At 31.8% G+C, this 15,207-nt stretch overlaps 1 protein-coding gene across 1 annotated transcript; it reads left to right on the forward strand.

Moving 5' to 3' along the window:
• Positions 1-8,950: 8,950 nt before the first annotated feature.
• Positions 8,951-14,712, forward strand: LOC139522324 (uncharacterized). Its single transcript, XM_071315860.1, has 3 exons — positions 8,951-9,025; positions 11,998-12,216; positions 14,616-14,712. The coding sequence occupies exons 1-3, from the start codon at positions 8,980-8,982 to the stop codon at positions 14,663-14,665; spliced, it is 315 nt and encodes a 104-aa protein (XP_071171961.1). The 5' UTR covers positions 8,951-8,979; the 3' UTR covers positions 14,666-14,712.
• Positions 14,713-15,207: the final 495 nt, after the last annotated feature.

Here is a 15,207-nt window from a genome sequence, read left to right on the forward strand (position 1 = left end):
AAAATCCTGTGCATATATATCTTCTTGACCATATGAGATTTTTTTTTAAATACCGTTTGGGTATATACGCATATAGTCCGACCATATGCGTATGGTCTGACCGTACGCGTATGGTCCGACCGTACGCATATGGTCGGGGTAATTAACAAGTGTACAGATGATACTTTTAACTCTTAAGGTTATGATCCTTCAAGTTGTCAAATCATTGAAAAGACGATACCGATCAAAGGTCATCTTATTATATTGAAATGATAAAAATATTAATTAAATAATAATAAACAAGTTCACGCAGTTTATTTTACTCACTAGTCACTAAAGTAAACACATTTTATACCGATTTGTTATTACTAGTGAATCGCAATATGTGACTCATATGTCGACTTAAGATATTTTCTTTAATTTCCTAATGAACTGCTATGGAATGTCCTAGTACCCCAGTAGCGCTGCGCACAGCTGCTTAGAAGGCTAGCTTTTCACTCAAAAACGAAAGGTGTAACTGCAAATTAAAGATCGTGCACAACCAAGACGTGCAAATGCAAAAAAAAAGATATCTGTCAAAGATAAAAGGTGCTGCGGGAAGTACATGTCACCATAAGCATGAATGCAAAAATATAATTACCGATGAAAACTAATTGTGACATCGATATTTGATGGTTATGTAGCCTTTAAATTATATTCATGTAATCCTCATTGTTTTCTTTTAGATAAAGATCATTGTATTATTGAAAAGTTTCTAATACATATTTGAAAAAAACACCTATATGGTCCAAAATACACATATGGTCCGGCCCGTTAATACCGAACGAGTATTTACTCATTTGTTTGGACCATACGCGTACGGTCGAACCATACGCGTATGGTTGGATCATATGAGTATACGCATATGATCCGGAACATAGACAAACCTTCTTAGATAAAACTAATATGGAATAATTTAAATCATTGATTGTATTCTGTGATAGGTAAACAGTTGCAGCAGGTTTTAATTCGTTTGTCTTTTAAAGCACATTTATGTTATAGGTTATTGGTTCCTTATGAGGTCTATTACATATTATAAGTTATTTGATAATATTTATTACCTCCGATTTATGTAGTTTCCATTAGCATAACGTTTTTAACTTTATTGATTTTTCTTACAACTAATATAATTACTAAAAATTTTACAAAATCAAAAAATCAAATTGATTTTAATTAATAATAATTAATAATAATGATAATTGCTCATTAGCAACACCTGTCATCACTAATATTTCCTTCCAAACTGGATTCAGTTTTTTGTATACAATGCTAACAAAATGGAACTACAATTTTGCAAACTTTTATTGAACAGTTTCACACATTTGTAGCCCCATATTTCCTTTCATATCGTCACGGAAAGTTGAGCAACGCATTACAATCATATCCATCGAAACTGTTATGTGACAGATCATTTTTCAGGAAAATCACTTGTATGTATACATGTATGTGGTGTATTGTGTTAAATAGGAAATATCACGATATAATGAACTGTTTTTGTTCACATCATATCCAGAACAAGCTAGATGATAAATCCTTAATTGTTGTTTGTTGAAAATAATAAAAAATCGAATTTTATTTATTCTTCAAAATTATGCAAAGAGAACACCTAAATAAGACATGAAGATAATATGGAAAAGGAAAGGAATTGCCAAACATCTTGAAGTAGAACTTATTGACTTCTTTTATTTAGGTGTTCAAGTTTAACTAACTTTGAAGCATGCAGAAGATTCTTCTTTTCTTTGTTCTGGTATTGCTCTTAGCTGGTGAGTTGCACATTATATATTATCTACATCCTTCTTAAAGAAGGAAGCAAAAATGAAAAAAATACGGGGGAAAGATTGAGTATTTCAAACTTGTTGAACCCTTAACAAAGTTACGGTAGTGTGCTAGTGGGTTGTTTATCATTATGATCAGGCCTTGTTGTTGATACCAATTAAGAGAATTTAAAAGGTTTTTATCTGAAATAACATTTCATGTTAGAATGATCATTTATAAATATATATTTTCATCTCTCTTTTTTATTTTTTTTTGCAGTGACAATATAATAATTGGTTATAGGCCTTAAAAAAACGAAGATAAATATTGTTACTGCAAATAAATAATGAAAATAATCTATCGTTGCTTTTTGTATTACACTTTTTCAATTGCCTCGAATCGTTTGCCCCGGTTAATTTTGTTTGCTACAAGATACAATTTGGTTGTTTTTTCTGTGCAAACTGTTTTATGTTGACGTCGGATTATAATCATTAGTTAACATAAACAAATATCATTAACAAAACACAACAAACAAAAAACACAGAAATGTTAATCTTCCAAGAGGGGAGAATTTAGATTTCGGAAATGAAACTATCTAATTTGAACGAGAAAAAAACAACAAACGAAAAATAAAAAAGGCACACACCAATATGATATTAGATATTTTTACCCACGAAAGATTAAAAAGGAATATTAATTTATGATATTTACGACTTCAACAAATCAAGGCATTTTAGTCCCAATGTATAGTATACAGGAAGTAAAATATGCGTTTCCTGCCTATTGACATTGGTGTGCTGACATGTATATGTATAGGATTTTTCGAAAACGATGAATAAAAACATCAATTGAACTTTTGTGTCTCAGGAATTTTAAAGAAAGTCGATATTAGAACATAGAATAGTTTCTTCCTCAAAATATACGCGAAATGTGTCACATATATTGAAAACTAATATTCGTAAAATAAAATGTTAGATAAAAAGGTACGTCATCCTAACGAAACTGAACATAAACAAAGTCTTGCTGATTTAACAGCTTGACATAAGAACAAACAGATACATTAAGGTGCAATCAACCCTTCATTGTGTGAGATACCATGCTTTTTCTACTCCTTAGTTTTGAATTTTGGATTATTTTTATAGTCATCTAGTTTAAAACTATATATCACTGAAATCAGGGTTCACTTAAGTGTATAAAGAAGTGAAAAATGACGTGTATTTCAACCATATTCTTTTACATTAATTCGAATAAATAGCATATACATGTATAACCCATTTAATGCTTCAGTGTTAGTTTTTAATGGATGGAATCCTATTTATGTCAGTGACTTAATATATCTAATCTCCATTGTTCTTCTACTGACAAACTAGAAGACTAGTTGAAGTTTGATAAAGATATAAAAATAATTATATTTAAAAAAAGGGAAAAAAATCTTCAAACATTTTCTTCGGTGTCGTTTGTAATCTGCTCAATGTACGCTTCTTTGTCATTAAGAGTTTTGATTTACTAGCTTAATAGTAAACTATCCCTCGAAAAGGTCTATTCATCCATATATCAGGCTATGATGATAAGTCGTTCACCTAAGATCATTTGTTTTCTTATTTTTTCTGTAGACTTAGTTTTGATTTTTTATTACCATGCATTGTAAAGCTTGTTTTGTTTACATTCAAATTGTCGTCAAAATAACGTGATGTAAAATCGTTCTTCCCAATCAAATTGCTCTACTGTTAATTAGGTGATTTTTTTTCAGTCTACGTCAATTACGTTATTTGTTTGTGGGATATTGCTTAAAAATAGTTTGCAATAATATGGGATTTTTATTAAACAGGAAACCTCATTTTTTTTCCATCCCTTTCGACATCAATGGAATTTTGTATGAATAATTGCCTACAGTCATGATGGTCAGAATATCAATCTTTTTATAATGAATAAAAAAGAATTTCTATGGATAATAAATGTAAACTGTTTTTTATTAACCTACTATATATGCCTGTATAAAATTATGGCATGGACATCGTTTTTCTTTCATTTTGGTTGGACTTTATTTCTTGGGGAAAATCGCGAAAGACGTAAGGAGCATGTCATTTTGAAATTCCTAAAAATAGGATTTACTTGACCTGTATTGCAAGCTACAAGATAGATGACGCTAAATGGAAAGTACACAGAGCAATGGAGGCTGGAAATGGGATTTTGTGAAGTTCTAGAATATTTCGGAAGTCGGGATTGAAACGGTCATTAGAAAATTGGCATTGTTGTACAATACTTGAGAAAAACAATGAAACTAACCTTTAGACATGGTTTTTTTTCATCAGAGTGAAAAGGTTTCTGCACTAATTTTCTACGCTGGAAGTAGCGTAGTGTCGTCAATTAATTGTTTCCCTGTGTGTTAAGTTCAAACACAAATACATCACGAACTAACAAGATGAACGATTTGAGACTACGGTAGGATATCTAAATTAAAATTATATCGAAAGATATTTTAAGCTAAAGATATCCTTCTTCAGCTAAGCAGACTGGTGAAAACTGTCGTCCCTAGTTCAATAACTTCAAAAATCTGTGGTTAATTAGTATGATCTTCAAGATGTTTGAAAATTATCAAAGCTGATGAAGCCATTTTACATAGAGATTCGACACTTTTGACAAATACAGAGATACCAGTATTAATGTTGCAGAGTTGTCATCGTCACTGTGGATTTAAAGGTCATATGCTGGTCGTCGATTCAAGAGCAACACCAAATAATTTTGACTACAAGGCATGTAATTAAACCTCGATTTGCAATGTTATGTCATAATGGTGTCTTATTTAGGACATCGATTTCAAAAACGGGACTGTTAGACCCAGTCATCGATATAAGTTATTATATAACAGAACAAAATTAAACCTGAAAGTCAGGACAAGCATACACATTTCTAGTCTATTAGTTAATTTAGGGTGAAGCAGTTCGTTTGTCTGTAACTAAACAAAGTGACTGTATTTCAGTTGTTGAACAAACTTCAGGACAGAAATGTTCTTTACAATATTGTCGTCGAAGGCCTAGAAGTGATTGTGGATGTAAAGGCTGTTGTTGGGGTAAATTGAATTGTCGATTTGGTAGCTGTAGAAGACATAGAGGGGATCGACGAAGGGGATCAAGCGGACGAAGGGGCCGAGGAGGACGAAGGGGACGAAGGATTTCTAGTTGTTTCTGTTCGGATTGTGGTAAGTATTATCAGAAAAAAACGTAAAATGTTAACTTTAGAACTCTGGTGGTCTAGACAATGAGAATTCAAGTATACATTGTAGTTTATTTTCAATTAGTATAAAAATGACAAGAAGGTTTAGTTTGCTTCACATATATGTAGGAGGTGCGATAGGGACGCTGAAATACGATGGTCTACGCCGAAGTGCGATAGTCCTTTTGCTGAAATGTGATGGTTTTGCATAACGTTTAGATATTGAGACGTTTTTAATTACACGTTATTACAAAAACTCAAAATGCAGGCAGGAACACAAGATGATTTGAAGCAGAAAGTTTCATGCCTACAAAGGAACGAAAATAGAATGAATCGAATGATTCAAGTCTTGAACAGTTTTGAATATTAGGTGTGGAGGTTAACGAAATTTGTAAATTAACGGAACAAAGCGGCTAAACAATTAGATGGTATTGGTCTCCTGATGTGGTAACCTGTGTTCGGAAGTACAAAATGTATGCCGGAAAAGTTAACGTATAATGTCTTATCTTATTTTTAATTTTGACTTTTTTCCTTGAAAAAAAATGTATTTTTCACATGATTTTGTGCTGACAACTAAATAATAACATAAAATAATTATAAGCATTTCTTCGTTAAATCGAGTAGCGATTATTTTATTTTATTCAGCGGCGTGCATGAATCCTTTGTTAAATAAACATCTCAGTGTTTTTTTGTGATTACAGTTTTTTTTAATATCTGCAACTGGATAGGCGAAACTTAAACCCGATTGTTCCCAACTTGGTCTTGAAAGTAAAAGCAGCTAATTACCCACTATGAGTCATTCAAACAAATATTATGATATCAGATTAACAGATGACTGTGTGTTGTGAACAATTTCTTAGACATGATATGACAAAACAAGTTACTCGTATATTTAATGAAATAAGTTTGATCCTGCTTAGTGAACCTGTTTGATTTGTATCGCTCTTGAGCACACAATATAATGACACATCTTATAAAACAACATCGGTGACTCCAAATTTTTTTCGCTTATAATTTCGTTATGAGTATTATCTATCTTTATTCGAAATTTCAATGATTTATTATTAGTAAACTAAGTATGAATAGTGTGAATTCCCTTAAATCTATTTTCTAATTCCTGACCCCATACTGATGTATGCCCTTATAAGATCTTATAAGCAAATGATTAGCATATCAAAAATTAAAGTCTTGAATTTTAACTGAACAGAAATACAAATCCGATACCTCAAATACTAGGCTAGCGTGCTAACCACTTCACCTTCACATTAAATAGGATTCCCAATTCAGACCTTCGCATTTAGCATAATATGTTTTATACATTTTGATTCAACGCATTAAAATACCAAAATTTCAATACAACGATAAATACAAACTGCTGACAATTGCACACAGACAAAAAAAAACTAAATAAAATCTAAATATTTTCAAAAACATATACACAACTTCTTTCACGGATAAAACATTATCCAATTACGTCTGGGTATAAAACGAAAAATATGGTTAATAAAACTAAATGCGCCTAACCAAGTCTTCTATAAGGTATGACCTATATTGTTGTTTTTTTTTGTAAAATAAATACAAATATATAAATCTGTCGAAACCTATTTCTAAAATCATCCGCAAAATTTAACATGAACAATTAAAATATAAAATTAATTCCATCATTTAACTTTTCATTCGTCAATAAGCATCATCTTTGAGACTTTTACTATACAATACTGGGTAATGATTGTACTTTGATTTGTCATTTGATAAGGGGCTAACATTTTGAATTTTACATAGATACTGTGGGGTGTTTTTTTTTTGTTTCCTTTTTCACATTCATGTCTAAAGATATGTCAGGTTCATTTTAATAACGACTTAGGTATTTTGAGATTGTTTTGCTAGTTGAAATCATTTTTAGTCCTTTTTAAGCAAGAATCAGTCTGGGAAGTTGAGAAAGCATTACAATGGACGAAAGAAATTCTGCGTTGTTTTTTTAATAATGCAGAACATAATTCCCAAAAATACTATGTTTAAAAGAATGACTAAATATGGCAGCTCTAACGGCGTAGGTGAAAACAGTATTTCTTTCAAGAGTCAATTAAACTACATATTTTCAGAAACAGAAGAGAGTAATTGGTTTTTTTCCGTATTCCGTGAGAGAAAATATGATCACGCCAATTATTAACTGAAACCAATAGTACATAAACGATTTCAGCACTAAAATGCACATTAGTTTACGAGACTTGTTGCGCAGTGAATAAGTTTTTCCGCAGATGAATGTGCTGGTTTTTTTCCAAATCCTGTGCATATATATCTTCTTGACCATATGAGATTTTTTTAAATACCGTTTTGGTATATACGCATATAGTCCGACCATACGCGTATGGTCCGACCGTACCCATATGGTCGGGGTAATTAACAAGTGTACAGTTGATACTTAACTCTTCATAAGGTATGATCCTTCAAGTTGTCACATTATTTAATAGACGATACCGATCAAAGGTCATCTTATTATATTGAAATGATAAAAATATTAATTAAATAATAATAAACAAGTTCACGCAGTTTATTTTACTCACTAGTCACTAAAGTAAACACATTTTATACCGATTTGTTATTACTAGTGAATCGCAATATGTGACTCATATGTCGACTTAAGATATTTTCCTTAATTTCCTAATGAACTGCTATGGAATGTCCTAGTACCCCAGTAGCGCTGCGCACAGCTGCTTAGAAGGCTAGCTTTTCACTCGAAAACGAACGATGTAACTGCAAATTAAAGATCGTGCACAACCAAGACGTGCAAATGCAAAAAAAAAGATATCTGTCAAAGATAAAAGGTGCTGCGGGAAGTACATGTCACCATAAGCATGAATGCAAAAATATAATTACCGATGAAAACTAATTGTGACATCGATATTTGATGGTTATGTAGCCTTTAAATTATATTCATGTAATCCTCATTGTTTTCTTTTAGATAAAGATCATTGTATTATTGAAAAGTTTCTAATACATATTTGAAAAAAACACCTATATGGTCCAAAATACACATATGGTCCGGCCCGTTAATACCGAACGAGTATTTACTCATTTGTTTGGACCATACGCGTACGGTCGAACCATACGCGTATGGTTGGATCATATGAGTATACGCATATGATCCGGAACATAGACAAACCTTCTTAGATAAAACTAATATGGAATAATTTAAATCATTGATTGTATTCTGTGATAGGTAAACAGTTGCAGCAGGTTTTAATTCGTTTGTCTTTTAAAGCACATTTATGTTATAGGTTATTGGTTCCTTATGAGGTCTATTACAGATTATAAGTTATTTGATAATATTTATTACCTCCGATTTATGTAGTTTCCATTAGCATAACGTTTTTAACTTTATTGATTTTTCTTACAACTAATATAATTACTAAAAATTTTACAAAATCAAAAAATCAAATTGATTTTAATTAATAATAATTAATAATAATGATAATTGCTCATTAGCAACACCTGTCATCACTAATATTTCCTTCCAAACTGGATTCAGTTTTTTGTATACAATGCTAACAAAATGGAACTACAATTTTGCAAACTTTTATTGAACAGTTTCACACATTTGTAGCCCCATATTTCCTTTCATATCGTCACGGAAAGTTGAGCAACGCATTACAATCATATCCATCGAAACTGTTATGTGACAGATCATTTTTCAGGAAAATCATTTGTATGTATACATGTATGTGGTGTATTGTGTTAAATAGGAAATATCACGATATAATGAACTGTTTTTGTTCACATCATATCCAGAACAAGCTAGATGATAAATCCTTAATTGTTGTTTGTTGAAAATAATAAAAAATCGAATTTTATTTATTCTTCAAAATTATGCAAAGAGAACACCTAAATAAGACATGAAGATAATATGGAAAAGGAAAGGAATTGCCAAACATCTTGAAGTAGAACTTATTGACTTCTTTTATTTAGGTGTTCAAGTTTAACTAACTCTGAAGCATGCAGAAGATTCTTCTTTTCTTTGTTCTGGTATTGCTCTTAGCTGGTGAGTTGCACATTATATATTATCTACATCATTCTTAAAGAAGGAAGCAAAAATGAAAAAAATACGGGGGAAAGATTGAGTATTTCAAACTTGTTGAACCCTTAACAAAGTTACGGTAGTGTGCTAGTGGGTTGTTTATCATTATGATCAGGCCTTGTTGTTGATACCAATTAAGAGAATTTAAAAGGTTTTTATCTGAAATAACATTTCATGTTAGAATGATCATTTATAAATATATATTTTCATCTCTCTTTTTTATTTTTTTTTGCAGTGACAATATAATAATTGGTTATAGGCCTTAAAAAAACGAAGATAAATATTGTTACTGCAAATAAATAATGAAAATAATCTATCGTTGCTTTTTGTATTACACTTTTTCAATTGCCTCGAATCGTTTGCCCCGGTTAATTTTGTTTGCTACAAGATACAATTTGGTTGTTTTTTCTGTGCAAACTGTTTTATGTTGACGTCGGATTATAATCATTAGTTAACATAAACAAATATCATTAACAAAACACAACAAACAAAAAACACAGAAATGTTAATCTTCCAAGAGGGGAGAATTTAAATTTCGGAAATGAAACTATCTAATTTGAACGAGAAAAAAACAACAAACGAAAAATAAAAAAGGCACACACCAATATGATATTAGATATTTTTACCCACGAAAGATTAAAAAGGAATATTAATTTATGATATTTACGACTTCAACAAATCAAGGCATTTTAGTCCCAATGTATAGTATACAGGAAGTAAAATATGCGTGTCCTGCCTATTGACATCGGTGTGCTGACATGTATATGTATAGGATTTTTCGAAAACGATGAATAAAAACATCAATTGAACTTTTGTGTCTCAGGAATTTTAAAGAAAGTCGATATTAGAACATAGAATAGTTTCTTCCTCAAAATATACGCGAAATGTGTCACATATATTGAAAACTAATATTCGTAAAATAAAATGTTAGATAAAAAGGTACGTCATCCTAACGAAACTGAACATAAACAAAGTCTTGCTGATTTAACAGCTTGACATAAGAACAAACAGATACATTAAGGTGCAATCAACCCTTCATTGTGTGAGATACCATGCTTTTTCTACTCCTTAGTTTTGAATTTTGGATTATTTTTATAGTCATCTAGTTTAAAACTATATATCACTGAAATCAGGGTTCACTTAAGTGTATAAAGAAGTGAAAAATGACGTGTATTTCAACCATATTCTTTTACATGAATTCGAATAAATAGCATATACATGTATAACCCATTTAATGCTTCAGTGTTAGTTTTTAATGGATGGAATCCTATTTATGTCAGTGACTTAATATATCTAATCTCCATTGTTCTTCTACTGACAAACTAGAAGACTAGTTGAAGTTTGATAAAGATATAAAAATAATTATATTTAAAAAAAGGGAAAAAAATCTTCAAACATTTTCTTCGGTGTCGTTTGTAATCTGCTCAATGTACGCTTCTTTGTCATTAAGAGTTTTGATTTACTAGCTTAATAGTAAACTATCCCTCGAAAAGGTCTATTTATCCATATATCAGGCTATGATGATAAGTCGTTCACCTAAGATCATTTGTTTTCTTATTTTTTCTGTAGACTTAGTTTTGATTTTTTATTACCATGCATTGTAAAGCTTGTTTTGTTTACATTCAAATTGTCGTCAAAATAACGTGATGTAAAATCGTTCTTCCCAATCAAATTGCTCTACTGTTAATTAGGTGATTTTTTTTCAGTCTACGTCAATTACGTTATTTGTTTGTGGGATATTGCTTAAAAATAGTTTGCAATAATATGGGATTTTTATTAAACAGGAAACCTCATTTTTTTTCCATCCCTTTCGACATCAATGGAATTTTGTATGAATAATTGCCTACAGTCATGATGGTCAGAATATCAATCTTTTTATAATGAATAAAAAAGAATTTCTATGGATAATAAATGTAAACTGTTTTTTATTAACCTACTATATATGCCTGTATAAAATTATGGCATGGACATCGTTTTTCTTTCATTTTGGTTGGACTTTATTTCTTGGGGAACATCGCGAAAGACGTAAGGAGCATGTCATTTTGAAATTCCTAAAAATAGGATTTACTTGACCTGTATTGCAAGCTACAAGATAGATGACGCTAAATGGAAAGTACACAGAGCAATGGAGGCTGGAAATGGGATTTTGTGAAGTTCTAGAATATTTCGGAAGTCGGGATTGAAACGGTCATTAGAAAATTGGCATTGTTGTACAATACTTGAGAAAAACAATGAAACTAACCTTTAGACATGGTTTTTTTTCATCAGAGTGAAAAGGTTTCTGCACTAATTTTCTACGCTGGAAGTAGCGTAGTGTCGTCAATTAATTGTTTCCCTGTGTGTTAAGTTCAAACACAAATACATCACGAACTAACAAGATGAACGATTTGAGACTACGGTAGGATATCTAAATTAAAATTATATCGAAAGATATTTTAAGCTAAAGATATCCTTCTTCAGCTAAGCAGACTGGTGAAAACTGTCGTCCCTAGTTCAATAACTTCAAAAATCTGTGGTTAATTAGTATGATCTTCAAGATGTTTGAAAATTATCAAAGCTGATGAAGCCATTTTACATAGAGATTCGACACTTTTGACAAATACAGAGATACCAGTATTAATGTTGCAGAGTTGTCATCGTCACTGTGGATTTAAAGGTCATATGCTGGTCGTCGATTCAAGAGCAACACCAAATAATTTTGACTACAAGGCATGTAATTAAACCTCGATTTGCAATGTTATGTCATAATGGTGTCTTATTTAGGACATCGATTTCAAAAACGGGACTGTTAGACCCAGTCATCGATATAAGTTATTATATAACAGAACAAAATTAAACCTGAAAGTCAGGACAAGCATACACATTTCTAGTCTATTAGTTAATTTAGGGTGAAGCAGTTCGTTTGTCTGTAACTAAACAAAGTGACTGTATTTCAGTTGTGGAACAAACTTCAGGACAGAAATGTTCTTTACAATATTGTCGTCGAAGGCCTAGAAGTGATTGTGGATGTAAAGGCTGTTGTTGGGGTAAATTGAATTGTCGATTTGGTAGCTGTAGAAGACATAGAGGGGATCGACGAAGGGGATCAAGCGGACGAAGGGGCCGAGGAGGACGAAGGGGACGAAGGATTTCTAGTTGTTTCTGTTCGGATTGTGGTAAGTATTATAATAAAAAAACGTAAAATGTTAACTTTAGAACTCTGGTGGTCTAGACAATGAGAATTCAAGTATACATTGTAGTTTATTTTCAATTAGTATAAAAATGACAAGAAGGTTTAGTTTGCTTCACATATATGTAGGAGGTGCGATAGGGACGCTGAAATACGATGGTCTACGCCGAAGTGCGATAGTCCTTTTGCTGAAATGTGATGGTTTTGCATAACGTTTAGATATTGAGACGTTTTTAATTACACGTTATTACAAAAACTCAAAATGCAGGCAGGAACACAAGATGATTTGAAGCAGAAAGTTTCATGCCTACAAAGAAACGAAAATAGAATGAATCGAATGATTCAAGTCTTGAACAGTTTTGAATATTAGGTGTGGAGGTTAACGAAATTTGTAAATTAACGGAACAAAGCGGCTAAACAATTAGATGGTATTGGTCTCCTGATGTGGTAACCTGTGTTCGGAAGTACAAAATGTATGCCGGAAAAGTTAACGTATAATGTCTTATCTTATTTTTAATTTTGACTTTTTTCCTTGAAAAAAAATGTATTTTTCACATGATTTTGTGCTGACAACTAAATAATAACATAAAATAATTATAAGCAGTTCTTCGTTAAATCGAGTAGCGATTATTTTATTTTATTCAGCGGCGTGCATGAATCCTTTGTTAAATAAACATCTCAGTGTTTTTTTGTGATTACAGTTTTTTTTAATATCTGCAACTGGATAGGCGAAACTTAAACCCGATTGTTCCCAACTTGGTCTTGAAAGTAAAAGCAGCTAATTACCCACTATGAGTCATTCAAACAAATATTATGATATCAGATTAACAGATGACTGTGTGTTGTGAACAATTTCTTAGACATGATATGACAAAACAAGTTACTCGTATATTTAATGAAATAAGTTTGATCCTGCTTAGTGAACCTGTTTGATTTGTATCGCTCTTGAGCACACAATATAATGACACATCTTATAAAACAACATCGGTGACTCCAAATTTTTTTCGCTTATAATTTCGTTATGAGTATTATCTATCTTTATTCGAAATTTCAATGATTTATTATTAGTAAACTAAGTATGAATAGTGTGAATTCCCTTAAATCTATTTTCTAATTCCTGACCCCATACTGATGTATGCCCTTATAAGATCTTATAAGCAAATGATTAGCATATCAAAAATTAAAGTCTTGCATTTTAACTGAACAGAAATACAAATCCGATACCTCAAATACTAGGCTAGCGTGCTAACCACTTCACCTTCACATTAAATAGGATTCCCAATTCAGACGTTCGCATTTAGCTAGTTTAAACAACGTAAAAATAAGACAATCGCACTTCATCGTACCCACGATCGCACTTCAGCGTACCAACCAACGCACTTCAGCGTTTCTAACAACAAGTAGCGTCACAATGTCACTATCGCACTTCAGCGTGTTAACCAACGCATTTCAATGTTTACAATCTAACTTCAGCTTGATCATCGCGGTTCGGAGTACCATCGCGGTTCCGAGTCCTTCAAATACATCAGGGATGTGGTTTTACGAGTGATGGTAAATACTTAACTCAAATAATTGCATTAATTTCGATCAATACTCAAGCTTTAAAGTGTTTGAATCGAAAGAAACCAAATTAATATTCAAATTCATAAGTTGGCTAACTCACAAAGTCATGATAAAAGAAGAAAAAAAGACAAACAGCAGTACACAAAAAAAAAAACCACAGCAAACTAAAAAACTTACCAAAACAAATACCACCGATAAATGGGTGTTATCTCTTGTGCTCTAGATGGGTAAGCATATCCTGCTCCACATGTTGAAACCGTCACAAAATGATGATGAACCCTCTTATTATCACATTGTTCAATTTTTATCACAGTTTATAACCTTATTTACAAATTGTTAAACGACTGCATTCCCTTAAAGCTGTTGGTTTGATTTGGGATTTCTTTGAATTTCTTTTTATGTAACACCTTAGTCCATATAGGCAAACACAGATCATAATTTATCTTTTAATTAAATTTGTCTCTTTCAGTTTGCTAACAATAGTTCGATACAAAACCTTAATATAAAACAAAGATGTGGTATAATTGCCAATGAGACACATTTCCACAAGAAACCAAATTAAATAGAAATGAACAACTATAAGTCACCGTACGGTTTGATTATAATACATTTCAAATACATACGTAACATGGTTATATCTCAAATTGAAATAAAACCCTGAAAAAAATAACCAGACAATTTTGTTAACTTTCAGCACATGGACTAACAAATCGAGTTAAACATAATAGGCAAACTATATAATAGATCTGCAGTAAAATCATGCATGAATAGATTAGATCAGAAAAGTATTTATAACGATAAGTGCATATCTAACTCTTTCAGAAGGAGGAGGCCGACGACGTGGGCAGACAGGGGAGGATGGACCTGACTAGAATTTTAAAAAGGCCAAATAACGATATTGAACAAAACGATATAAAGACTAGAAATAACTGTCTATAATATTTCTTTTTCTCTTTTTTGTAAATGCAATCATTCGGTTATTTAGATTTTTCCAATGTCTTTTGTTTGAAAGACGATAGTACCTAAACGATAGTCTGAACTTGTAAGGGAATTAAAAGGTTGTAGAAAAGAAAACATAAAGGCCGTGGCTACTTGCAACTTCATCGGGATGTATAAGTACCCGGCCACGTCCACTTGTAATTTTGTCTATCTGATGAGTTAAGCCTTTTTCAACTGATTTAACATGTTTAACCCCGCCACATTATTTATGTATGTATGTGCCTGTCCCAAGTCAGGAGCCTGTAATTCAGTGGTTGTCGTTTGTTTATGTGTTACATATTTGTTTTTCGTTCATTATTTCACATAAATAAGGCCGTTAGTTTTCTCGTTTGAATTGTTTTACATTGTCTTATCGGGGACTTTTATAGCTTACTATGCGGTATGGGCTTTGCTAGTCGTTGAAGGCCGTACGGTG

Source organism: Mytilus edulis, chromosome 5 (assembly GCF_963676685.1).
Source record: "Mytilus edulis chromosome 5, xbMytEdul2.2, whole genome shotgun sequence".
NCBI classification, from domain to species: Eukaryota; Metazoa; Mollusca; class Bivalvia; order Mytilida; family Mytilidae; genus Mytilus; species Mytilus edulis.